The 26,436-nt window shown below is 54.7% G+C and overlaps 7 protein-coding genes across 7 annotated transcripts; 5 read left to right on the forward strand and 2 right to left on the reverse strand.

The window, feature by feature from the left end:
• Window positions 1–932: 932 nt before the first annotated feature.
• On the forward strand, window positions 933–5,310 carry exo2 (exonuclease II Exo2; the record flags this gene model as incomplete). Its single annotated transcript, XM_065756856.1, has 4 exons — window positions 933–937; window positions 1,073–1,079; window positions 1,148–2,741; window positions 2,792–5,310. The coding sequence occupies 4 exons, from the start codon at window positions 933–935 to the stop codon at window positions 5,308–5,310; spliced, it is 4,125 nt and encodes a 1,374-aa protein (XP_065614623.1).
• A 378-nt stretch (window positions 5,311–5,688) lies between these two features.
• Window positions 5,689–6,434, reverse strand: SPC3 (Signal peptidase complex subunit; the record flags this gene model as incomplete). The annotated part of the gene is made up of 2 exons (XM_053196114.2): window positions 5,689–5,920; window positions 5,989–6,434. The coding sequence occupies 2 exons, from the start codon at window positions 6,432–6,434 to the stop codon at window positions 5,689–5,691; spliced, it is 678 nt and encodes a 225-aa protein (XP_053046538.1).
• A 2,083-nt stretch (window positions 6,435–8,517) lies between these two features.
• Window positions 8,518–12,199, forward strand: N0V96_003508 (uncharacterized protein; the record flags this gene model as incomplete). Its single annotated transcript, XM_053196113.2, has 2 exons — window positions 8,518–9,473; window positions 9,526–12,199. 2 exons carry the CDS (start codon window positions 8,518–8,520, stop codon window positions 12,197–12,199), a joined length of 3,630 nt encoding a protein of 1,209 aa, XP_053046537.2.
• Window positions 12,200–12,589: 390 nt separating this feature from the next.
• On the reverse strand, window positions 12,590–14,395 carry RRP9 (pre-rRNA processing protein; the record flags this gene model as incomplete). Its single annotated transcript, XM_053196112.1, has 1 exon — window positions 12,590–14,395. The coding sequence occupies one exon, from the start codon at window positions 14,393–14,395 to the stop codon at window positions 12,590–12,592; it is 1,806 nt and encodes a 601-aa protein (XP_053046536.1).
• Window positions 14,396–14,960: 565 nt separating this feature from the next.
• PRE1 (Proteasome subunit beta type-4) lies at window positions 14,961–15,742 on the forward strand (the record flags this gene model as incomplete). The annotated part of the gene is made up of 3 exons (XM_053196111.1): window positions 14,961–15,057; window positions 15,190–15,439; window positions 15,541–15,742. 3 exons carry the CDS (start codon window positions 14,961–14,963, stop codon window positions 15,740–15,742), a joined length of 549 nt encoding a protein of 182 aa, XP_053046535.1.
• Window positions 15,743–18,981: 3,239 nt separating this feature from the next.
• DED1 (DEAD-box ATP-dependent RNA helicase) lies at window positions 18,982–21,141 on the forward strand (the record flags this gene model as incomplete). The annotated part of the gene is made up of 2 exons (XM_053196110.2): window positions 18,982–19,139; window positions 19,230–21,141. The coding sequence occupies 2 exons, from the start codon at window positions 18,982–18,984 to the stop codon at window positions 21,139–21,141; spliced, it is 2,070 nt and encodes a 689-aa protein (XP_053046534.1).
• Window positions 21,142–23,107: 1,966 nt separating this feature from the next.
• N0V96_003512 (uncharacterized protein) lies at window positions 23,108–25,176 on the forward strand (the record flags this gene model as incomplete). Its single annotated transcript, XM_053196109.2, has 2 exons — window positions 23,108–23,582; window positions 23,636–25,176. The coding sequence occupies 2 exons, from the start codon at window positions 23,108–23,110 to the stop codon at window positions 25,174–25,176; spliced, it is 2,016 nt and encodes a 671-aa protein (XP_053046533.1).
• Window positions 25,177–26,436: the final 1,260 nt, after the last annotated feature.

A 26,436-nucleotide genomic window follows, 5' to 3' on the forward strand; every position in this document is an offset into this window, starting at 1 on the left:
GCGCAATGATCGGAAAGTTCTTCTTGCTGGCGCAAACGACGGTCGGGTGGAGGTTGACGCGAGGTGGAGGTTCTGAAAGAAGACGCGCAGCGCGTAGATTGAAATTTGGCTGCATAGGTACTTAGCCTGAGCAAGCAAGGGCCAGGAAGGCTGGGAGACGCCTGCCACGCCAGGACTAAATTGGCATGGGCTCAATCGAAGATGCTCCCCACACATGTCGGCGCGAAAGCACCAGCCTCAGCTCCCCGGCCGAGGCGGGGCAATAGCTGTGGCGCAGTCTTGCGTTGTAGGCCCTGAGACTACCAGGCCACCTCACCCTAGAACATACCCCAACGTCCCGGCGCCTGTGAAAGGCGAAGAGTCATACCGTCAGGGCCAGAAACACTGATGAGCCTCTGTAGCCACTAGCGCCACTGGATTCTCCCACCTAGCCCCGCCACCGCCCAACACCTAGCTGGAGGCGGCGGTTCCTGCCCTGCATCATCCAATATCGATTGCGCCCATATCAGCCAGCATCCGGCGTCAGGTCCATCTGTCCAGCTTCATCTGCGCAACCAAAGATTCCACGTTCACGACCTCTCAACCCTCCCCCCCCTTCACACAGCTCGACAGACCGAGTTCCCTGTTCACCTGGCAGAATCGCAGACAAGTCTGGCTACCAAATTAGCCGACTGTTGATTATTCTTTCACTTGTTCATTTCTTCTTTTCTTTTTCCGCGTCGCAACCAGCTTGCGACTGGCTCACCTGGACCTCCTGTGTCAGGACCTCCTTCGTGTTTAGAGAGGAAGAGATACAAAACTCCCGAACGCACCCTTTGCATCGCATCGAGACGGATCGATACAGACTTGTAATCGTCTGTTGAATTCATTGCTTCGCTACAAAACTTGACCAATAGTTGCGCTCAGCTCAAGCGCGCCACCATCACCACATCATGGGGTTCGCCGAGCTTCAACTTCCATCCTCTAGCCATTTGCTAACCCCGTGGCCCGCAGTGTTCCCAAATTCTTCAGATGGCTCTCGGAGCGCTACCCAGCCATCTCTCAGCTCATTGCTGAGAACCGCATTCCCGAGTTCGACTGTCTCTATGTTCGCCTCCCCCAAAACCACATCACTTCTTGGACTACAATAGCTAATTCTCTTGGGTAGCTCGACATGAACGGTATCATCCACAATTGCACGCATAAGGATTCCGGCGAAGATACGACATTCCGTCTTACCGAGGAGGAGATGTTTATACGCATCTTCAACTACATTGAGCACCTGTTTGGAAAGATCAAGCCGAAACAGCTTTTCTTCATGGCCATCGACGGTGTTGCGCCGAGAGCCAAGATGAACCAGCAGCGTGCTAGACGTTTCCGAACCGCCCTCGACAACGAAAAGGCCCGTGACAAGGCGATTGCCGAAGGTGTCGAGATGCCCAAGGAGCCTCCTTTCGACAGTAACTGTATTACGCCTGGTACTGAGTTCATGGCCAAGTTGACGCAGCAGCTCAAGTACTTTGTCAACAAGAAGGTTTCCGAGGATGCCGACTGGCAGGGCTGCGAGATTGTTCTGTCTGGCCACGAGACCCCTGGTGAAGGCGAGCACAAGATCATGGAGTACATCAGAAACGCCAAGGCGCAACCTGATTACGATCCCAATGTGCGCCACTGCTTGTACGGCCTCGATGCCGATCTCATCATGCTGGGTCTTCTTAGCCATGACCCCCACTTCTGTCTTCTCCGAGAAGAGGTCACTTTTGGCCGCGCGAGTAAGGCCAAGAGCAAGGAGTTGGAGCACCAGAATTTCTACCTGTTGCATCTATGCATAGTCCGAGAATATCTCGAGTTGGAATTCCAGGAGCTCAAGGAACCCGGACGGCTGAGCTTCCCCTTCGATCTGGAGCGAGTCATCGATGACTTCATCCTAATGGCTTTCTTTGTCGGAAACGATTTCCTTCCTAACCTCCCCCGCCTTCACATTAACGAAGGTGCTCTTGCGGCCATGTTCCGCATCTACAAGTCTGTGCTTCCGCAGGGACAAGGCTACATCAACGAGGGTGGTGTCATCAAGCTTGATCGTCTTCAGATTCTGCTGAATGAGCTTGCCAAGGACGAAACCAACCAGTTCGAGGACGATATCAGCGATGAGAAATGGTATCAGTCCAAGAAATTTGCCGAGTCCAATGGTGGCGAGAGCCGCAAGCCCAAGGGCAAGGGGCTTGTTCTGACCTCTTCGCAGAGAGATCTGTGGAAGCAGCAGATCAGACCCTATGTCAACAAGCCTTCAGCCGAACCCCTGGATCTTGGAACTGGTCTGAACGCCGCCGATCGCAAGTTTGTTCAAGATCTTGCAGACTCCCTCCACATCGAGTGGAACACCAAGGAGGATGATGAAGGCCATCGCCATCTCCTCTTGTCATTCCCCGCGGGTGCAGAGAACATCAACGACGAGGAAGAGGAGGGCACTCTTGCACTCTACCGCGTCATGCGCAATTACGACAAGGCCACTGTTGTCGACATCACTGGCGAGGATGCTCAGAAGCAGTACAAGGAACTCTATGAGCAAAAGTACCAGGGTTGGAAGACCAAGTACTACTTGCAGAAGTTCCCCGAATGGGAGCCTGAAAAGTACGAAATTGAGCTCACAAAACTTTGTGAGAACTACGTGCAGGGTCTCCAATGGGTCTTGTACTACTACTACCAGGGAATCGCCTCGTGGCCCTGGTACTACCAGTACCATTACTCTCCCTTGACTTCAGGTATGTCAGACGTTGCACTGAACATTGAATAACGCTAACAACGACCACAGATGTTGTCAAGGGTCTCGGAGCCGACCTCAACTTCAAGTTGGGCCAGCCTTTCAGGCCATTCGAGCAACTCATGGGTGTCTTGCCCGACCGAAGCAAGTCCATTGTTCCAGATATCTACTGGGATCTCATGACCAACCCAAACTCGCCCATCTACGACTTCTATCCCAGAGACTTTGAGCTCGACATGAACGGAAAGCGCATGGAGTGGGAGGCTGTCGTAAAGATTCCCTTTATTGACGAGAAGCGCTTGCTCAGTGCGATGGAGCCCAAGAACAAGCTTCTCAGCAAGGATCAGAAGGAGAGAAACGGCTTTGGCATCGCTCTCAAGTTCACTTATAACCCAGATGTCAACATCACCTACCCCTCCTCTCTGGTTGGCGTTTTCCCCGACATCACCCCATGCCACTGTGTGGAGAACATATTCGAGCTCCCCAACACCGAGGGCCTCAAGTTTCTCAACGGCCTTACTGATGGTGCCAAAATCAACATTGAGGCACTGGCAGGATTCCCAACGCTGCATACGCTGCCTTACACGGCGTCTTTGATTGAGGGCTTCGGGGTCAACGTATTCCAGGCAGACAGCAAAAACCCCAGTCAGATCGTCACCCTGACCGAGTCGGAAATTAGGACGAGAGCCCAGGTGGCTGCAGGAAAACTAGGCAAGCGATGCTTTGTTGGATACCCTTTCTTGCAGGAGGCAAAGGTTGTCAAGGTCACCGACGAGCTGTTCGACTACGAGCTTGACCAAAACGGCTCAGTCGTCCAGACGCATCTCGGTCCCAAAGAAATGCACTTCTTCGCCAAGGAGTCCCGCTACATTGAGGAGTGGCACTCTAAGCGTCTGGGCATCGTCATTGGCGATGTAGAGTCTCTGGTGCACGTCCATATGCTCAAGGGACTGATCAAGACCGAGGAGGGTGCTTTGATCAAGGAATACGACTTGAATCCCAGCATGAGAAGCGTCTATGCTTCTCAGACCATTGTTGACGAAGTCGTCAACGAGGACCAGCGCTTCATTGAGAAGGCTGCTGTTCCCATTGAGGAGGAGTACCCCGTTGGTACCCAGGCTTTCTTCTTGGGCGAGTACAACTACGGACGGGCTCTCGAGGTCACTAGCCACGCCAACAATAAGGCCAACATCCGAGTTCTCGTTCTCAAGAACAAGGAACCCGAGTTCGCTAAGCCCATCATTCAAGAAATGAAGCGCCAGAACCGATACACTCCGTCATACGCCGTCGCAAAGATGCTCGGCCTCCACCCCTTGATTCTGAGCAAGATCCTGTCTTCCTACCAAGTTAACACCGTTGGTGGTCTCCGCGTCAATCTCGGTCTCAACCTGAAGTTCGATGCGAAGAAGCAGAAGGTTCTTGGCTACTCGCAGAAGTCAGAGTCTGGATGGGAGTTCAGCAACGCCGCTATCGAGCTTTTGGCCAGGTACATTGCTGCCTTCCCTGATTTCTTCGCCGCCATCCAACAGAACCCTCAGGCTAGTGACGTGAGCGATACCGATCTCTGGAAGGACCCCAAGGTGGGATCTCAGCGAGTGAAGGAAATCGGAGCCTGGCTTAAGGAGGCGCAAACCCGCAACTTTGAGAGGGTGCCCTTGGAGGCCGAGCAGCTCGACTCGGTCGTTGTCATGAAGCTTGCTGAGGCAGGCGCGCAGGCCTTCACGCAGTCCCACGAAGTCGAGGTCAAGAACATGAAGGGTGTTCCTCGCTCAGCTATCATGAAGCCTAGCGACGCTGAGCTGTTCTTAAGTGGCCAGAAGTTTGCCCTTGGCGATCGTGTCAGCTTCCTGTCTTCTTCTGGCAAGGTGCCTCTCGGCAGCCGAGGAACTGTCGTCGGCCTCAGCCGTACTGCCAACAACCTGCTCTTGGATGTTGTCTGGGACTTGACCTTCATGAGTGGCACGACTTTGGGTGAAAGAGCTCCGCCTTTCCGCGGTATGACAGTCGCTTCCTCCTCGGTGCTCAACACCACCTTCAAGCAGGTTGTCTCCGGCTCCAAGGCTGGAATGCAGCGCAAGCCTGCCCCAGCCCCCGCGTCGCTTACCACTGCTGCCACGGGCGTTCCTCAGTACAGAGATGCGCCTGCCCCAGACCGTGGCGCTTGGCGTGGTGGTGCCAACGGCGGCCAGGGTCAGCCTGGCCGCGGCCGTGGTCGTGGAGGCGGTCCCAACTTGCTCCACAGCACCCTTGTGTACAGACCTCATCCCAACGGTCAACACGGCGGAGAGGAGAACCACGAAGCCAACGGTCAAGGCCAGCGCGGTGGAGGCTTCAGAGGCAGAGGACGCGGCCGTGGAGGACCCATCCAGAACCCTGGCTACTCTGGTCTTCACGAGCAGCCGGCCCAGCAGCCCATGTACGGCAACGTGCCGCCCCCAGTGAACCTCGATGCTCGTGGCAGAGGCCGAGGTCGTGGGGGACGCGGCGGACGCGGTCGAGGAGGTCCTCGTGGCCGCGGTGGTGCGAACGGGCAGACTAATGGAGCGACTCCTGACGCCGCCCAGTCCTAAAGATACAGTGTGTGCTCACATTTCTATGGTCTCTGTTGGTTTAGCAAATACCCCTTGATGAAGCGACCTGGTTTCTGATAGACGGCAATGGTTTCCAAAAGTCTATGGAGTATAGAGATGGCATTTACATTGGGGTTGGGGGTGCATGGTGATGGATCTTTGGTTGTATTGGCAAATGTCCGATTTTGGAGATTGTTGGTCTAGAATAGTTCAGACGGTCAGTCGTCGTAGATAGAATCTGGAGATCAATGCATTCAAGATGCACCATCAGACAGGTCCCATGAAGAATATCACTGCAGGTGACAACACAGTTGAACGTGGCATTTCCAGCTCGGAATTCTTATTCAATCACGCGAATGTTCAATTTCCTATCTAGGTTTAAGGCTTCTTCTCCTTAACCTTGAGAGCGGGAAGCTTGAAGACCTTGCTGACACCACCCTTGAGTGCCTTCCAGCCGCCGATATCAATGTTCTGGTTCCACGTTAAGATGCCAACCCACGGTTGAACGTTGTAGTGTAACTTCAGGACGACCTTGTCGGCCTCGGCGATCTTGCTCGAGGGATGAGTGATTTGATACTTTGGCTTCTGGTTCTTGATGTGGAGTTTGCCACTGCGAATTTTTGTCAGCATTCTGATACGGCCTACTTCTTAGTATGGAACTTGAGAACAAGGTCTTACCGGTTGGGGTCGATGCTCTTGCCCTCGGCGCTCTTCCTCAGCTTGCGCATGGCGGCGGGGCCAATGTTGGCGAGGTGGTCGGAGCTGGGGGCGGTGATGATCTGGTCCCATATGACTGCCTGGTTCGTGGCGTTTGTGCCGGCGGCCTTCTTTGAGCTATCAGGCCATTCTGCCGTGACGTAGACGAAGACCTGCTTGGTGTTCCAGGTAAAGAGCTCCGAGAGGTCGGCGTCGAGGGAGAACTTGATGATTGCGTACTCCTCCTTCTTGGAGGAGTAGTAGTGGGGGCGTCCCTTTACGACCTGAACGTTTGTGGTCTTTAGGGAGCCGACGGAGGGCGCGCGTGGGGTGATGAGGTCGGAGGCGGCGATGAAGGCGGCGACGAAGAAGGCTACCGTCGTGAAGAAGCCAAACGTGTTTTGGGCGCGGGTGAGGGTGTTGTACATGTTGACGAGACCTGGCCACCCTGTGAAGGGGTGAGGTGGGCTACCTTTTGTATGGTCGAAAAGAAAGAATAAGGCGCTTGTCAGCAACTGGATTGCATGAAGGGAATCACGAAGAAAAGGAAACTGAAGCTTTTGTTCGCGATCAGATGCGACGTGGGAGGCCACGTTTGGGAGAACAAGCTTCAGCCTTGCGGAGCTGGAGATGTGGCTTTAGCGCGCCATTGGTCGGAGCTTCAGCTTGTGAGGTCCCCTTAGAGGTACCTGGGTACAATGTCCCCGGCTGGAGCTAAGGAACCTACCGAACCGGTGGTGTGGACTGTGGGGCCGTAAACGGCTCTTACCGGTGGGTACTTTACGGGCCCAGGACGAAAGGTGAGATAAATGGCATTTACATGCATTCCACCTCGGAATTCTTGAAGCAGCGGATGTTCCTCATCGGATCCTTGTCCATCTGCTTTCACCTTGATATATCACATGTAGAGTATGCAGCTAGACTTCCCTCATCTCAGTCTTCATTGTGGCCACCACATACTCCATAGTAGGTCGCTGTAACGTCAGAAGATGGGAGGAAAGAGACGCGGCACTTTGCTTTGGCTAAGTATCTCCTTGCATGTACGTATCCATGTCCCGCTTTGCATATCTGAAGTGCCTCACCTTTCCCTCGTGGTACTTCCTCTCTTCTAACATCACCACGGGTAGCGCTCTCTTCCAGCAAAGTCAGGCCGGGCCAAGAGTAGAAGTTTGCGCATTTGATCCATTGCAACTGGCTTAATTCTGAAGTCTTCCTCTTCTTCCTCCCCCTCCCACCACGTAATCCCCGACTTTCTCCTCTTCGTACACTCTCTCGATACCTCGACTTACAGCGATGCAATATGGCACCCAAGAGAAGACCAGAGTCGGTCCTATCTGTAGATGAGAATCAGGTATGTAATAGTTCCCTCTCAGGGCACCTACCTCATTGGTGTAGACCCGTGGTCACACTCCTCTCGTTTCTTCTCGGCTCAAGCGGCGGGGATGGTGGGGGAACGCTTCCATTCGAGAAGGCAAGTGCCTCCCAGCGGATGTCGCGCTCCGGCGCGCTGGGTTTAATGGAGTGGATCCCGTCAGAGCTGCCCACGTCGCGCACAGCACAGGCCCCAGGCCGCGACGAGACTTCCAGGTTGCAAATCCGCTTAGTTCCAGCGCGTGTCAGCGGGTACCACTGCACCATTTTCTGGCCTCCAGCGTCCCCTCGGTGCCACCGAAATTTTGAGGTGAACCCCGTGGATGCAGGGCCAGCCTCTGCCTCTGGACCCCACTGCTAACCGCACTTTCACGACCGAAGCAGGAGCGTGTGATCCCTCCTTCACATTCACATTCTAGAGTCGCGAGATCTCCCTGCGATGAAACGTCACAAACGGGCGCATCTTTGTCTTCGTCCGACTTTCCTGCGCCCTCTTCGACTCCGACCGATACACCTCGAGCCCATACCCCACGAATAAGTTATACCGCAGAACGCAACGAGGACGGAGCTCTGGAGAAGACTGCGCATGCGGCAGAAGGGGCGATTGAGACTGAGGAGAGAGGCAAGCAGGCCGGTTCGCAGGTCACACATGTCCGTTCCAGCCGGAATATTTTCATGAAGAAGAAACGGCAAACGTAAGCGGCTGCGCAAATCCTATTTTACACCAAGAACTGAACTAACATGGGGTTTGGATACCAGGTCCGAGGAGCTTCTACAACGATTCTACGACGGCACCTGCCACTCGTTTCCCACTTACGGGTATGCCTCGATCCGAAACATACAGCAGTAGAGAGACACTGCTGACAATCACCCTTGCAGGACCTCGAAAGACGGTGTTCCCGTTCCGGATCCAATGGTGAGTCTGCCCTACAAGCAGACTAGCAGCCGGGACTGACGATGGCACAGAACTCAAGAACCAAACTGGCGTTGACTGGCGGCGTGCGTCCTGGTTTCAATAATCTCAGCAAAAACTCCAGCAAGCGACCAATTACCGAACCCCCGAGAGTAGCCAAGCGTCAAAAAATACAGTCCGAGACTACAGCAAGAGATGTCCCAGCACACGCCACCCTCACAACACAGATGTTCGCTCCGCCCGTGGCATCTTCGTCGCTCTCACCGCAAATGCCCACATTGGTCGACTTGACGAATTCGCAGCGGTCGGTGGACGGGGATGCGGCTAGCAACCGCAGCACACACTCGGTAAACTCGACTGCGAGCGGAAGCGAATTCAGGAACGTGGAAAAGGCGCATAGCGGTTCCAGTAGGGGTGGTAGGAGATCTGGCAATCGCCCTCGCCCCCGAGGACTGCGAGTCAGAGACTCGAAGAAGCCCGAGGGCTATGATTGGGATGGCGAGGATGAGATCGTCCAAGACCAGCCAATACAGAATAGGCGGGCTCGTGGAGATTCGACAGAAGCCCCCAGAAAAAAGGCTTTCCGTCAACCCCCGAGACGTGGTCAAGATGATATACAAGAGGTCTCGGAGGACGACGAGCTCGCTTTTCAAACCGGGCGTAGTCGTCGAGCGGGAGATGACATCTCGGATGATGATGGAAAGTCACCAGACGCCGCCAACACAAAACGGAAGCGAGGAGACATGGCCAAGGTGAATTTCGGAAAGTCGCAGCCGGTCAAACCGCAGCCGGTCATATCGCAGCGGGGCATCCCCAAAGACCTTGTCCTCAAAGTTGTTCGTGCCGTCTCAGGGAAGGACACCTTTGAGGCCAAGAACCCAGAGGAGTGTGTTCTCCTGAAGCTCGACCAGCACTCTAGGAGCCTCATCGCTTTCGATCAGGCAGGCAGGCCTTTTTCGGAGAGAGGGTGGCTGGACGTCAAGTTGATGTTCTGCACAAAAATATTTTACAGCATCACGGGCACCCCATTCGCGGTAATTTGGAGGTCTTCTTCTCCAAATGTTGGAGGCTTACTGGTGCTCGGCTTTGCTGAACCAGGAGATGCCCACCACCTTGGAGATTGGGCTGAAGCCAGGGTTAAAGCCTTCACTACACAGAAGACCGACTGTTCCCCCAAGGACAGGTATGTATTGCGACGGGTCGCTCTCAATCTCGGGGTACTGACAAAAGGCTAGCGAGTATCTCCAGAAGATCTATGAAAAACAAAAAGCGATTGCGGAGAAGTGGGAAGACAAAAAAGACTCTCAGCCGGATGATATCAAGCTCCTGGAACATAAAGAGGCGATCAAGACCAAGGCCGATACGATGTCATTACCGTGGACTCAGTCGAAAACCAGTCCCCCGAGCAATCCACCACTTCGCGGTAGTATGAAGGCAGAAGACTCATCGCATTCGTCGAAGCCCGAGATTGCGCCGTCACGTTCTTCGAAATCCGACACTACGACGTCTTCCTACTTCGCTCCCACCAGCTATGACGCCGGGACTGAGTCTCGAAAGGCCAAGGAATTGCCGCCTAGAGAAGCAAAAAACACCACGTTCAAACGAGGCCAGGAATCTCCTCTTGGCATGCCCAAACGCAAATCTCCAAGCCCCGTTTCGTGGATACAGCAAAACCCTGATTGGGACAAGATATGGAATGAGAAACCGCTCATTTTCCCTGCTACAGGAAAGAATAGAGCGTCAGTCTATCGTGATGATATTTCGCGCCTGGAAGAAGGAGAATACCTGAACGACAATCTCATCGGTTTCTACCTACGCCACCTTCAAGTTCACCTGGAAAAGGAGAACAAAGCAGTATCCGACCGTATCTACATCATGAACACTTACTTCTATCCGAAGCTGACTGACACCAAGGCGGGCCGAGGGATCAACTACGAAGGCGTCAAATCCTGGACTGCAAAGGTCGACCTTTTCTCCTACGATTACGTTGTGGTTCCCGTCAACGAAAGTGCTCACTGGTATCTGGCAATCATCTGCCATCCATCCAAGCTGCTGAAGACAGATGACGGTGAACCGGAAGTCAAAGATGGCGAACCTCTAGATGAGCCCAAAGAAGAATCAAAGGGAACCCCAGAGGAGAAACCCGGAGGAATCTCGTCGGAGGAAGGCATTGTTTCTACTGTTGGCGAGCAAGTCGAACAGATGAGTCTGGAAGAGAGCCAGCCTAGGGAAGAAGAAGAGATGAAGGAAAAACCGAGGCCTGAAAAGAAAGACAAGGGACCGTCCACGAAGCAACGTCAATTACGCAAAAACACAGGAATCGCCTTTCGAAAGCAGGATCCCACAGAAGCCAGAGTCATCACTCTTGACTCTCTGGGCGTCGGGCACTCCCCTACCTGCGGCAATCTGAAGGCTTATCTCGTCCAAGAAGCTAGAGATAAGCGCAACACGGAAATCGAACCGCCTGGCACTTTTGGATTGACGGCAAAGAAGATTCCTGAGCAGGAAGATCACGCAAGTTGTGGCGCGTTTCTCCTTGGCTATATGCGTGAATTCTTGAAGGACCCTGACGGCGTGGTCACCAAGCTAGTTCGTAAAGAGCGGCTAGATTGGGACATCACGTCCCCCGCGATGCGAAGCGAACTCCGCACCATCATCATCGAACAGAGGAAACTGCAGAATGCCACCTTGGCGGCACAGAGGAAAGCTAAGCGCATGTCTACTGGACAGTCCACTCCCGGCAAGCTGTCAGATGAACGTCAAGAGAGCGAGCTTGCGCCGCCGAGAACTCCACAGCCTGTTATTGACGTGCCAAAGGATCCGTCATACACTGTCAAAGGATCTCCGGCTGTAGGCCTGCCCCCCAGCAATCGCAGCAGTCCGCCGGCGAAAATTGAGGGCGGCGAGGTAACCACTCTCTTGGCAAAACCCAATTCTTTGATTCATGGTAAGCCTGTCACTACTGGGGTCGAGCAAGACTCGGAAATTGCTCAGCCCGTTGGCGTTGAGCAAGGCTCGGGCATGGAAAACACCCGGCATGTCGAGCCCGATGCACAGCATATCGAAGCTTGTGAACCTGGCCCGGTAGTCGAGCGTTCTGTATTGCCTGGCAAAACCATTCTTCCGACCAACGAGCAATGCGACGTGATGCGAACTCTCGTGGACAGTTTGGAGCCGCCAGCGACGCCAATTCGGGAGGCGTCGCGCAGCGGAAACTCAACTGGAGGTCGGCTCAGAACTAGCCCTCGTCGTCCAAAAACCAAGGCGGTCGAGGTGGACGAGAATCAAATGCTCCCCGCACTGAAATCGACGCCGGCCCAGCCTTCCGATCTAGTGGCACCAGGTTCTCGTAGTTCCAAAAAGAAAGTGGGCAACAGTCAAATGTTGCAGCCACTTGCGTCTTCACCGGCCCGGTCTGCTGAGCAGAGAAAGGCAGCTATCCGGGGTTCTAAGAGGAAACTCAGTGTCAGTGAGGAAATACTATGCGACCTATCTTCTCCCCCGCCCAAGGCTGCTCGCAAGGATGAAAAGACTGAATCCCAACCCCAGAAAGGTGACTCGCCGAGTCAACAACTACTCGGTGAGTTGCAATCTTCCAGCGACTCGGTGCCAGGGCAGACCCGCACATCCGGAGGGGATGTCAGAATGCAAGAGAGTATCATCATCGAAGACGCGGAACCTCCAAAGACGTCGCCACGCACGTTGACAAAGACTCCCACGCAGAAGAGTTCTTACTTTGAGGTTAAGTCGCCGCCTCGGTCTGCTAAAAAGAGGAAGCAGCCCTCTCCGCAAGACCAGCGAGCAAGAAATAAGGCGATACCGAGCATCGAGAGGGACGTGAAGAGCTCATTCAACAAAATCCCGGGACCTGCGAACGGCTCTGAGACGGTGGATCTTACCGTGAACTGAGCAGGAACCGAATCATGATACCCCGTTAAGTAACGATTGAGGAGAGGCGTAGATGATGAAGCGGTTGGATCTGTCGTGGAAGACGGCAGAGGAGAGATACAGCGTTCGTTTTCCTGGGCTGATTGGCGCGAAGGCGTTTGTCCAAATAGTGTGTAATGGCATAGCTATACCCTCATACCCATAGAACGTTTGCATGGCGTCCAAAGCACATCAAAGAGATAGACATTTTTTCTCGAAGAGTGGCTGCAATTTTTACGTCGCTTTGACAGAGAGTAGAGGCTCATCTCGTAGTTCGTACATTGTGGTACAAGATCCTCTATAAGTAAGTGCTTTTTTCCCCCCAAACGCCCCTCTCTCTCTCCTGAAGGGAACATCTCTATATGCTTTTCTTTACTCGCTTCCCGAATCCGATGCATCATTATGGTTACCGTTGACTTCCGGCTTTTTCAACACCTTTGGCACCTCAAACACGTATCCTCCGTTCTTGGCGGTGCCCTTGCGCATCTGCCACCTGCCCAACCTGTGCTCTTTGCCTACTGCTGCTACGACACAGATGCCATCCTGTCCGCGCTCCCCGCGTTCAAAGATGGCAATGTCGTTGATCACGCCCTTCAAGCCGCCAGCGGCACCTTCTGACTTGCCCTTGGCGACCTTTGAGGCCTGCTGCTCGGCTTCTGATGTGAGGATCCCCGCCTCCTCGAGCTTCCTCTTGTCCTCGCTTAGACGCCATACTCGTATGCAGCCGTCCCAGCTGCCGCTGAGGATGACGTCCGAGTACGGGATCGACTTGAGCGCCGTGATCCACCGCGGTTGCGGTGGCGGTACGATGCTGGGATCTGGGTTGTAGTCGGCCGAGACCTCGTCCGGCCGGAGGGGCTGTTCCAGGCCGTGGGCCATGGGGAAGATGTGGAGGGGCTTCTTTTTCGTGACGCTCCAGAGGGCCAGGGAGCCGTTGTCGCTGCCGGTGACGAAGAGCTCGTCGTCGATCATGGCCACGCGGTCCATGCTGCCCTCGTGCGGGAGGGAGCGCGGGTCGACGTCTGGGCGGGACTTTTTGTCCACCGCACCGCCGCGGAAGACGAGCTGCGTCTCCTCTGCGACCTTCCACAGGCGTGCTGTCCTGTCACGGGCGCCTACGCTCACGCAGCGCTCTTGGGCGAGGGCGTCAATGTCGACAATCTCGTCTTGGTGGCCGAACAGCGTCTCAATGTAGGCGAGCTCGTCCAGACTCCAGACCTTGACCGTGCGGTCTTTTGAACACGAGTACAGCTGGTTTGTGCCGCGGCGGAATGCGAGGCCGGTGACGGCGTCGCGGTGGTGGGTGAAGACGCGGAGGGGCTTGAGTGTCTCGGCGTCGTAGATGATGAGCCTGCGGTCCTGGCCGCCCGTAACGACGTATTTGCCGTCGGGCGATGCCGCGACGCAAAGTATCTTTTCGACGTGGCGCTGGTACGACTTCTTCTGGGCCTGGGCCAGGTTGCCCCTCAGCCAATTCTCGAGCTCGGGTCTCTTGCGCGGCGGCGCTGGCGGCTTCTTGGGCTTCTTCTTGGTCGTCTGCGGGAACTGGTGCTGGGGCAGGTCCTGTATCCTCCACTTGTGCAGGTACATGTCCTTGGTGGTGGTGTAGGCGTAGGGCGCGTTGACGGCGACGGAAGTGAAGGTCTCGGTGTTGTTGCGGAAAAAGGACGAGGTCGCCTGGTCAAAGGCAAGCTCGTCGACGAGGGTGCGGTAGACTTTTCCTTTGGCCTCGGCCACGTCCTCTTGTAACCTCTCGTTGATCAGGTCGCGATCAATGTCGGCGGCGTCGAATCCCACCTCGTCCACCTGCTGCTTGACGTTCTCAAGATACCGTTCGGCGAGCCTCAACCGGCGCTCGGCAGCCGTCTCGCCCGCATTGTCTTCGTCGTCGGAAGACGAGCCATTGTCGCTCTCCTCGGGGGCGGAGACTATGCTCTCGAGGTCAGAGTCGCTGCCCGAGATCGATTCGTCGTCGTCGTCGCGCTCATTTCGCTTCTTGGAGGCTGGTGCTGACGCTGCCGGCTTCTTGCCTTTGCTGCCGCCTTTGGCCGGTGCAGCAGATTTCGGAGGGGCTCTGTTCGACGTCTTTGAAGCGGCAATTCGCTTCTTGGGGGCCGGGGGGCCGTCTGTTCGCTTGCGTTTTTTGTTGGCGCCGGGTATCGTGAAGAAAGACGACATTGTGGGCGGTAGAGAGAGCGCCGTTCGCTGTGCTTTGCCTGGGAATCTGGGCAAACAACTTTCCGTCCTGGCCCGCCTACATTGACGATATTTTTTTTTCGCCTGGTTGCTCGAGGTGGGCTTACCAGAAAAAAAAAGTTCGGTGGGTACGTATCTCGGAGAATCAGATAGCAGTGTGGGGTACAGATGCACCCAATCACGAAAGAGTCAACCAGGGGTGGTTTTTCCGGGCGCGCGGCGGTCTAGCCAGGCAGAATCCGCCCAGGACGGCCCATCCGTTCAGGCTGTAGCTTGACTGCGCGTTCCGGGGGGTAGCTCGAAGGCAAGTCGAAGGCTGACGAACAACCGACATTCAACACCAACGAACGCAACATCACCAACTTTTTTTCCCACAACAAACCCAAGCAGACAACAGCCAGAACCACAGACAGAATGTGAGATACCAGCGTTCCGAACCTGTGCTTGTTGGAGATGCAGTGAGCTAATATGGAGTGCGATTGGCAGGGAGGTACTACTGGGTATCACGGGCAAGGACTTCACCATCATTGCAGCTTCCAAAGCTGCCATGCGTGGTGCAACGGTTCTGAAGACTGCCGACGACAAGACGAGATCCCTGAACAAGCACACACTGATTGCATACTCTGGAGAATCTGGTGATACCGGTTAGTCTCCTACATCATAGAGCTCCCAACCCCGCCGGAGATGGAGGGGCGAGCATCGAATCCAACCCCTCTACCCGGTTCGGTCACGATATACAAGCTGCGATTTGCTGACTCTAACTCGACGATGTTCAGTGCAATTCGCCGATTACATCCAAGCAAACTCCCAGCTCTACTCGATGCGCAATGAGACAGACCTGTCCCCCTCCGGCCTCGCCAACTTCGTTCGTGGCGAGCTTGCCTCGAGCTTGCGGTCGCGGAAGCCGTACAACGTCAACCTGCTCCTCGGCGGCGTCGACCCCATCACACAGAAGCCCGCGCTGTACTGGCTGGACTACCTTGCGTCATTGGCGCCCCTCCCATACGCCGCTCACGGCTACGCACAGTATGTTGACCAGCGCTGAAGCTTCTCCGCGAAGCTACTTGAGCCAAGCTCCCGAGCTAGAATCAAGGGGAAATTTGTGCTAATCTGGTGATGCAAAACAGATACTACTGCCTGTCAATTCTCGATAAACATCACCACCCCGATATCACGCTCGGCCAGGGCATCAAGATCCTCAACCTGTGCACGGATGAGCTCAAGAGACGGTTACCCATCGACTTCAAGGGCATGACGGTTAAGGCCGTGACCAAGGACGGAATCGTGGACATAGAGTTCGACGACGACAAGGTGGTGAAGGCTGCTTGAGGCGGCCGAGGTGCGGATGCGATGGCGATGACGGGAAATGATGGGCCTTTTGGGACTGTGGTGCGAGGGAGCATCAGAGAACAAGAGAGAGAGAAAGAGGCCATAACCAGCAAAACTGTACTACTAGACCGGGCTGGTAATTGATACAGGCATCAGTTCTATCACGACGAAACGCCATTCCTGGAGACGTTGTCCCGAGCTTCATCTGTGGCTAAACAACTCGATTGTGAGATATGCTGATGCGATTCAAAATGAGACCATCGGCACGGGGAAAACACGAGACGGCATTGTTCTTGAAGAAGCGGGATTATGCTATTCTCTTCCGGCCGATACAGGGCAGTCCCAAATTCGGGCTTGGCCGTGCTCGACAGCAGTGTGATGGTTGCTGTATCAGTCTACCGTCGTAGTGGGAGCGACTCAGTCAAGTGTTGGGAAGCAAACGGGAAGCGAGGGAGGGCGGCTAGTTCAAGCGGTGAGGTCACGGTTTTCCCATAGGTACGGTTCCAGAAAGGCGTCCATGGTCCTGAAACGGGTGCCGGGCCGCTCACTTTTCAGAAGAGAAGAGCAGCGGTCGGAACCGCTCGAATCGTTCGTTCCTTTGCCTTTGAGAACCTGGAAAGTCTGGCGCTTCAGCCGAAAATCAGCCCCAAGTATTTACCTCGTCCAATCTCTCGCGTGTTTTATAAGGATGTTGTCGATTTCATTTGGACTGAAGGGGAGGGTTGTGATGTGATTGACTGGGCGGATGATGTTCCGGCCGGTTGACCGATCCACAGGTTCAAACACTGAGACGGTGAGACCTCCCCCCCAATGTACCGTTGTAACTTGTATCTTTGAAACCCCCCGGCGTTTGACTCGCACCATTTCCCTTTGACCCTCCAGACCTTGGATGTTTCCCTGTCTATTTGGTGGCTGACTAGTCGCGCATCGATTCTTTATTGGTTTATGGGTTGCAACTGACGGGTTCGGCGGCTCCGATGTTGTTCGACGATGCTTGAAGCATTTTCCCTTCCCCTTTTTGCGGTGTTCTATCGGCGTTCTATGCAGGTTCGAATTTGCCATGATATTTCGTGTGCTCTGGTGTCGGGGTTTTCAGGAAACTGGTGCGCCGCCACTGGGAGACTCTGTGAGGAGCGGAGCTTCTGCGGTTGGCCCCCACGAGATGACGTCTTTTAGTACTGCCGGGCGTGGTCTCAAGCTTCTACCCATGCATGCTTCGCCTTGAAAAGCACGCGTCTGTTCACTTATAGAAATTAACCTGTAGGTGAGGGAAGAGGGCCAACCCAATATCCTTATTATTTGCTGTGTTGATGGCACCGGTCTTCTCACACAGATGGATGGATTAGGGGGCTGTCGGAAAGCAAGGTCCCAATCCTTCTGTTTATGGTCATGGTGCCGTGAAATGTCACCAAACAAAACAGACCTCTTCTTCCACTACTTCTTGCGCCTTGACTTCATCGTCGAAAGAGAGAGACTTGGCTATAATCCTGGTTGTGAACGACTTGGATTATATCTTATCGCCCCTTGGACTCCAGTCTCCAGCCTTCCATATCCATTACATCGACTTGCGGGGCACCCAGTAACCCTGAGCTTCATCTCTTGTTTCTTCCCGTCTGCGGATACAAATGCTAGTCTGGCCCGGCCACCAATAAACCAGCCCAAGGACTGCGTACCCAGCTAAGAAATCACCTCACTTAGGTAGGTACCAACCTTCTCCAATAATCCTATCGTCGACTTGTTGGCTTTGGGATTGAACGTTCACGCGTTTCTGGAGATAAGTCCATGCCGTTGGGAGAAGTCAGAGTTGGCCGGCACTGGGGGCGCCAGATTTAAACTTGCACGCAGTAACAGGATCGGAACACCCTGCCGTGTTGGACTCCAAGGGTCGGGTCCGTTCATGCGCGGGCCGTAGCGTTGGATGGACGTGACGTTTGTTCACCTCAGCTGAGGTAAGGCACCCGAGCACGTTGTACCTCCCACCGGTACGTACCGCCAATGTTCTTTGTGGTAAGTATCTCCTTCCACCTCCGCGGTGTCCCGTCGGAAGACTGTCCCTGGATTGGTTCCCGTTCCCTCCCTCCTCTTCAGCCCAAGAAGAGGGCGATAAAATAGTGACTCAGAAAGAAAAAAAAATTAGTACGAAGGGGATGGAAAACCTGGATGGTTGTTGGTTGGAGAGAGTTTAGCGTGGCCTGTCACCTCACATGTCATCATACTTCTGGCCCCTTTACCCTGTAGAAAGCAAGCACATGCTACACGTCCTCGAGGGTGGCCAATCCGGTGCTTTGCTTATCCACCCCCTTGGCGGGCTGTAGCGGCTGAGAGGGAGCCTGAAGCCTGTCGTGCGCTCTCACTATCCATTACCGTAGGTTCCTAACTCCTGAGTCCTGACGGGATTCTTGCCTGCTTGAAGCCTGAGCGGGCGGCGGGCGTGTGCCCCCGGAACTTACCTTAGAAAGTAAGGTACCTCAAGAAGGAAGGCAGGCACTGGCTGTGCTCCTGTCCAGGCCAGGCCCAGTCCAGTCGAGGCAAGGGCAGCCCGTAGACTCTCATCACCGCGGAGAGCAAACAAGGGAAGGAGCGCCTCCCCAAATTTTTGCGGGAGGGAAGGTACGGTTGGGGTGCGTGGGTGCCATGGCCAGCAGCGCCCAGTGCTGACGGAGCCAGATTGGCAGGGGTGTGTGGCCTTTTCTGGTGGATTCCGACACAATCTCAAACCGAATTTTTTTTTCTCCCCTACTTCTTGCCTCCTCCTCCGATCTTCAAAATCCCTTTTCTCTCCCACAACCTCCCCCTCCTCCCACACAAAACTCTTCCCACCTGACAAAAAACAAAAGGGATTATATTCCTTCAACCCCCCCATCCCCCTCACCGACACATCACATTTCATCACCTGTTCTCTTGTCTTTCCTTTGACGCATCTTGGGAAAAGCAAGTCTTCAGAACTAATCGTCGTGCGCCTGAGCACTACGCGCCTGCCTAATAGACGAACACCGAGAAGGACAAACTTTGGAAAGTCAACGCCCCGACTTTCTGTTTCTTCTGCCTCTTTTTTCCATCCTTCGGTTTGCTTTTTTTATCAACCGCGGACCGGCTTCCTTTCACTTCGACTTTACTCTTTCGCTGTTTTTCAGTCGTTTCGAGAGTAATCCGACCACGTCGATCGATTCCAGATACCCTTCCGTCGACACTCGAGCAATCAAACTCTTCCAACTACAGTCACGATCAAATCATCCATCATGGCTGACCAACTCAACATGTCTGGCCTGAACATTCAGGATCAGCAGAACCAACCCCGCTCGTACATCCCGCCTCACATGCGTAAGATGGGTGGTGCGGCTCCTCCGGCGATGAACGGTGGCGGTGGTGGTATCAACAACAGCGCTTGGGCTGCTGGGTGAGTCCTTCTTTCTCCCTTCTCGCGATAAGGGCATTCATAACCCGCTTGCCTTCGTAACAAGCAATAGTGGCTAACATTTCACAACAGCAACCAGCAGAACTTCAACGCTGCCCAGCCTGGCGGCGACTGGCCTGCTATGGGCGGCCCTGGCGGTCCCGGTGGCCCCCCCGCTGCTGCCCCTGCTCCTCAGCAAAACTTCCACCCCCGCGGTGGTCGTGGTGGCTGGCAAGGTGAGGGCGGTGGCCGCGGCGGTTACAGCGGTGGCGGCTACGGTGGTCACGCCGGCGGCGGTGGTGGCCAGCAGGCTCGCGGCTCCGGCGATGGTCAGTGGCGCGACGGCAAGCACATTCCCGGCCCCGTCAACCCTCGTGTTGAGCGTGAGCTCTTCGGTACCCCAGACGACCCGTCCAAGCAGCACACCGGTATCAACTTCGAGAAGTACGACGACATCCCCGTCGAGGCCTCTGGACACGACGTTCCCGAGCCCGTCCTGACCTTCTCGAACCCTCCCCTCGACAACCACCTCATCGGCAACATCGAGATGGCCCGCTACAAGGTCCCCACCCCTGTCCAGAAGTACTCGATCCCCATCGTCATGGGCGGTCGCGATCTCATGGCTTGTGCCCAGACTGGTTCCGGAAAGACTGGTGGTTTCCTCTTCCCCATTCTGTCCCAGGCCTTCATCAACGGTCCTTCCGCCGTTCCTCCCAACGCTGCGGGTGGCTTCGGTCGCCAGCGCAAGGCTTACCCCACCTCCCTGATTCTGGCTCCCACTCGTGAGCTGGTCTCCCAGATTTACGAAGAGTCTCGCAAGTTTGCGTACCGTTCTTGGGTTCGCCCCTGCGTCGTCTACGGTGGTGCCGACATCGGCTCCCAGCTTCGCCAGATCGAGCGCGGCTGCGACTTGCTCGTTGCTACTCCGGGACGTCTTGTCGATCTCATAGAGCGTGGTCGCATCTCCCTGCAGAACATTAAGTACCTCGTGCTCGACGAGGCTGACCGCATGCTTGACATGGGTTTCGAGCCCCAGATTCGCCGCATTGTCGAGGGCGAGGACATGCCCAACGTCCAGAACCGCCAGACTCTCATGTTCTCCGCTACCTTCCCCCGCGACATCCAGATGCTCGCCCGCGACTTCTTGAAGGACTACGTCTTCTTGTCCGTCGGTCGTGTCGGTTCCACCTCTGAGAACATTACTCAGAAGGTCGAGTACGTCGAGGACGTTGACAAGCGTTCTGTGCTCTTGGACATTCTCCACACCCATGGTGCTGGTCTCACTCTCATCTTCGTCGAGACCAAGCGTATGGCCGACTCTCTTTCAGACTTCCTGATCAACCAGAGCTTCCCCGCCACCTCCATTCACGGTGACCGCACCCAGCGTGAGCGTGAGCGCGCTCTCGAGTTCTTCCGCAACGGCCGTTGCCCCATTTTGGTCGCTACTGCTGTCGCTGCTCGTGGTCTCGATATTCCCAACGTCACCCACGTTGTCAACTACGACTTGCCCACCGACATTGACGACTACGTTCACCGTATCGGTCGTACTGGTCGTGCCGGAAACACTGGTCACTCCACTGCCTTCTTTAACCGTGGAAACCGTGGTGTCGTCCGCGAGCTTCTCGAGCTTCTTAAGGAGGCTAACCAGGAGGTTCCCAGCTTCCTCGAGACCATTGCCCGTGAGTCGTCCTACGGTGGTGGCCGTGGCGGTCGTCCCCGTGGCGGCGGCCGTGGACAGGGTGCCAACCGCGATTTCCGCAAGTACGGCGGTGGTGGTGCCGGCGGCGGTGGCTTCGGCGGTGCCCCTGGCGGCGGCTTCAGCGGCGGTGGTGGCGGTGGTGCCTACGGAGGTGGTGCCGGCGGCGGCTTCGGCGGCCCCCCTGCTGGCGGCTTCGGTGGTGGTGCTGGCGGTGGCGGTGGCGGTTACGGCGGTGGTGGTGGTGGCTACGGCGGCGGTGGCTACGGCAACCCCGGTGGCCCTGGCGGAAACTCCTCTTGGTGGTAAACATCTTTCCATCACGACATCTGGCGACTGCGAAATAGACGGGAGTCTCGCGGTACGCAGCCAGGCAGCTCTCACAACTAGCTGCGAGTTTTCGAGTTTCTTTTTTCCTTTGGGTTTGCGCGCATGGGTCGACATGGTACGCATTCATCGTCACGCTTTTTTCTGCATTTCGACTTCTTTTTTTCGACACGGCGACATGACCCCGAGAGCCAATGGTTGTGCCTCTCAAACTCCAACGAGAAGCATCATCGGGTGTTCGGACAGGCATCGGCATCGATAGAGAGCATTTCTTTGATTTTGCTGGACCGAAACTCCATGATACCCTTAGATCGACATTGGGAAAAGCTTTGAGAATCGGCAGAGCCGCATGACAACACATGCGATGTGCTGCAGCGTGGCCGGATCTACGGATACACGACACGGATCCTGGATCTGCCTACGCATTACGACGATCATGTTTCTGCTTTTCTACCAGCGTTTTCCCCCGAAGGGCATATTCGACGCTTTTCAATGATAGAAGGGTCATGCATCTCGCCGTGCATACAATAGACAAAAGTGGATTTTCTCGGTCGTCTGGTCATCATCGACGCTGCAGGTCTGCCCCCGGGGCAAACAGGGCAGGGCAGCGATATTGAGGACAAGGCGGCGGCATAGACTGGACTGGTAATGGAAGGTTCGGATGGACGGTCGACAGAACGAATAATCACAAGACGTTTTGAGAGCGGGAACCAGTGGCCCTCCCAGGCACAGATTAGGGATTCACAGGGAGGGGATACAAAAGTTCTTGCTCTTAATCGGTAATGGCCACAACATGGACATGGTCTTCAAGCTCCTGCAATGGAAAAGGAATTGCGGGGGGCTGGAGGCATCAGAGACTTCGGTCTTGGGTTCGGGGCGAGGCGGCCGTGCAAGGTCATCCCCTGGTAGACAGCCAGTCTGGACTGAGAAGTCCCAATAAAAACAGATTCTGATAAAAATACATGGAGCCGTAGTATGCTTGAAGTGACTTGTAATGTTTGTTGTCAGCGATAGTCGAAACATCCAAGTTGGGGATCTACAGTGAAGTTAAGCAACTCGCAGCCTACCATCCTCGTGGGAGCACAGTTCCTCTTCCCTCAGATTCGTCAATATCGATGACTCTGGTCGATTGTCTGGCTAATTTCGTTCTCTCTCAGACTATGCCACGTCCAGTCCGCCGGGTCAGCAAGACCATCACAAACGATGAAGAGGCTCAAAGTATGATGTCCACTGCAAACGGTAGAACGAGGTCTCAAAAAGGAGAAGTTGACACAGGTTCATGACATTCCACCAGCATCAACCACGACACAGGTTTTTCTAAAAAGAACTCAGCTTTGTTCGCTTTCTGCCGATCGACGTCCAGCTATTTAGAGTGTCATGTGAGTGGTGGCCTGTGACGAACTGTTAGTGGAGTTGGATCCGGAGAAACCTGGCCTTGACGCCAGGCTGTGGCCCCAAGGTAGGTACGTATAGACCACAGGCAGGGGCCGCGGACGAGCCTGGAATTTTAGTGGTTGGGGTCAGCCTGACGCGCTCCCCCAAATCGTGAGCTCTGAAGTGGGCTCCGTGCCTCGCTTTCCAGCGATAGTTGGCGGGATCTCAGCATCAGCAGCTGGTCTGGGCGGTGGACAAAGTCCAAACCAATTCAGCCCGTTACATGGTACTTACGCCCATCCATCGATCAATTCCTCCCACTTCACCTAATTTTACAAACCATCACCTTTCCAACAACACCTCATCCCTTAATCCAAACAGCTACCATTTAGACAATCGCGATAGTCGCGGCCGCCACATCCTGTTCCGCATTCGTGTTACGAGCTCGACGACACTGCATCCATGATCGCAAGCCATCCGAGTCTTCCTTGAATCAATCGACCTTTCCGATTGACCAACCTTGCGCCTTCCTTCCACGTCGCCCGCTTCTCCCGATTCTACTGCGGGCGGCACAATGTCAGATGCAGAGGCACCTACGTCTCCGGCGCGCGGCGATGAGGGCAAATCTTTCCTCTCGCAAGCGATGACCGAAGATGACGATACCCGCATGATGGAAGGAACCCCCGAGCCGGGCGAGAAGACCACGGGCCGTGGCAAGGGCAAGAACGCAGCAAAGGAGTCGGCTGGAGCTATCACGGGAAAGATCCGACACCTGAAAAAAGAAGATGGCGAGCCGCTGTGGCGCAAAGACATCCAATACGACTTTTTGAAAGCCATCTTCGACGACGAGACAACAGTCTTCACCAACTCGTACGAGCCCGAGAAGCCTCGTCAGAACTTTGCCGATCTCTACATCGACACAATGTCCCGTAGCAGCAAAACCAGTAAGGTCCTTCGCGACAAACTCCTTACCGATCGAGCCGCGGCGAAAGGCATGGCCATGGTCTGTCTGCTGGTCAACATTGGCAGAATGAACACGACGCTCAATTGTCAGTCCATCTTCATCATCAGTGTCTCTAGGTATATGCTAACATGCACGCAGTCTTCCCCGAGATGCGAGCCCAGCTGCGAACCTACCATGCCATTCCTTCCCTCCAGGCGCACCAAGATGCGCATGCATACAAGCAACTCCAGGATGCTCCGAGATTGAAATCTATTCTGAAGGGTGGCGCTGAGGATCGCGAAGAGCCTTCGAGCCTTAATAAGATCAAGGCTCGGGAGGTTCCCCGGACAAACCCCGTCAACCTCTTGTTCGTCATCTGCCAGTCGGCTTCTAAGATCGCCGAGTTGCACTTCCCACCCGGGCGAGAATTCCACGACCTAGTCATGAAGACCAATTTCACCAGCAAGTCACGCGCCAGGGCATTCCTCTGGATCATGTGGTTCTACCTAGAGTCTGACTTTACGGAGGAGGGCTGCGACGAGAACCCATTTGGCCCCGGTGTGGACTATGGTGTTGATGTGGCCAACCAGGGTGTGCCCGAATTAGAAGAGATGACCCCTGAAGAAGAGGCTCTCGAGAACGTTGATGAAGAGGTGGAAATCAAGTTTGGCGAGGAGAAGCAGAAGATGCGTGCCAAAATTCTAGAAGCGGACCAGGCCTACCTCGCCGACAGCCAGACAAAGCGAGGTTCGAGGACTTCTCGAGTAATGGCCGAGGATGGGCCTGCCATTTTACCCCGTATCCGCCCCTCGAAACACGAGTCTGATATGGATAGTACCCGTTCGACGCCACCACCGAAAGCACTAGGACGAGGTCTTGGGGGTTCCGTCCGACGTGGTGGAGCACCTCTCAAGTATCAAATTTTCGAAGCCTCATCGCCAGCAGGTCCAGCCCACGGTTCAACGGAGGGTATCGTTGCAAGAAAACCCCGGCCTCCCACGGCGCACCAGATTGCGGTGGAGAGGAACAGAAATCAGAGAGTCGAATACATACTCGACCGTGGCATAAGGAGACAACACCACAAGGCCAGGAAGTTTAGACGACAGGATGGCGCGGTATACCGAGCCTACAAACGTATCCAGCAGATGCCAAATCCGTTCGACGACAGCGAGGGCGAAGATGGCCCACAGCGACAGCTGGCTTCTTCCGGCGATAAGACCGTCGGCGCCTTCCGTCAAAAGGGCTTTGGTGGCCTGGTGCTCTTGACTACGGAGAACGACGACTTTGGCGAAGAGGCAAGCGCCTATGCTGCGGCATTTAGACGCACATCACGACGGCTGGCCCGATGGTCTGCTCACCAAGGGGAACCCCTGGGTGTTATCCCTCCTAGAAAGCGGAAGAAGGCCGATGGCGAGGCTAATGGCCACGGTGAAGCTGGCGACATGACCATGGATCTGGACACGCAAAGGGCCTCGGAAGCTGCAGATGGATCACAATCTCGGATGAACGGCGATGTCGACGGTGACGAGACTCTCGGCGACATCACGATGGGAGACATGACCATGGACGATGTCGACGATGTCGACGATGCGGACAAGACGGCTGCGCCCGACGACGACGAAGAGCTTGACGATATGGATAGGTCCCTTCTCGGCCTTGCCGCTGATGATGCAGAGGACTCCGCCTCCGACGACGAGTAGAAACCGTCCCGAAAGATGGCTCCGTCATCCCGCTCAAATGGCCAACGCCGTAGTGGACGCCGGCGCACAGGTGCATGAACCCCTGTAGCCGACGTCGTCGTGCGATGGCCGCAAGACGGGGGCTGTGTTGATCTCTTTTATTTTTAGTCGGTCGTTTTCTAGACTTGAGGGCGTAGGAGTTGTATACTAGCTGGAACGATGGAACAAATACACCAAAAATTGGGCGCGATGGCAATGGGAAGGAGGGGCGGTGAAAACATTTCAAGACGTCGAGTAGGAGGCTTCTTATAGGGCGCGCGTCTTGGGTGGTTTTCCCGTGGCTTTTGTACGGGCTTTCTTTATTTTGTCTTGCTAGTCTCCTTTTTCTCAGCTTCATTACCGTCGTGCCGCAGTATGGCGCGCAAGTTACAATAGACATCATAAATCATTCTTGATGGACCCATGTTGCGTGTGTACTGTAGTTAAGATGGTATTCTTTCGAGGGCGAGAAGCGGCGCCATTGATCACGATGGTTTACGGGATAGTAAGTGTCCTTGGACGTCTTTCCGAGGGGAACTATTGAAGCTCTTTGACGAGTGTAGACACTCCGACTTTGTTCGAGGTCCCGGAGACACGCTTGGGGGTTGACAGCACCACTGTACCGGAGGGGGGGTGGAAGCAGACTATGGTTGAACGTTCTTGTTTGCCCGTTCAAAGAGGCTACTTCTTAGCAACTGTTTTACGATTTCTTCTCGCTGGAGATGGTTCAATCATTTGATCTATTTCGGACAATCAAGTATAGTTGTGTAGAGTGAAAATCTATTCATCATGCTGTCGACACTGGTTCATACATCCATACAATCTGTACCTGTTTGCTAAATAATAACTCCTGCGTAGGGTGATGGCGTCTAATTTATCAAATCGAGAGCTCCGTAGTATTCAGATTATGAGACCCTGTCCAGTAATGTATGTACACGCAAATGTATATATCCGATAACAAACGTCATTATTGCTTACTTTCATTGCCCGAGGTCAGGGGAAACAAGAGCTTGATGTCGCAACTCTGCAGCATGCTTGCGTGATTGCTTCCCCGGATCAAGAGGCTCAAAATTAAGATTCTCATCTGCCCAGCCCCATCCCCGCTGAAAGCAACTACATACAATACCTTTCTATCAGATATCGACGGTATAAGGTGTAATGCTCGGGAAGAGAGAGAGAGAGAGAGAGAGACAGACCTGATTCAATTGTTGGGCTTCTTGCCTGGTTCTCATATCAAGGGGA

The sequence above is a fragment of the Colletotrichum fioriniae genome (assembly GCF_027942845.1).
Source record: "Colletotrichum fioriniae strain IMI 355084 chromosome Unknown scaffold_3, whole genome shotgun sequence".
NCBI classification, from domain to species: domain Eukaryota; kingdom Fungi; phylum Ascomycota; class Sordariomycetes; order Glomerellales; family Glomerellaceae; genus Colletotrichum; species Colletotrichum fioriniae.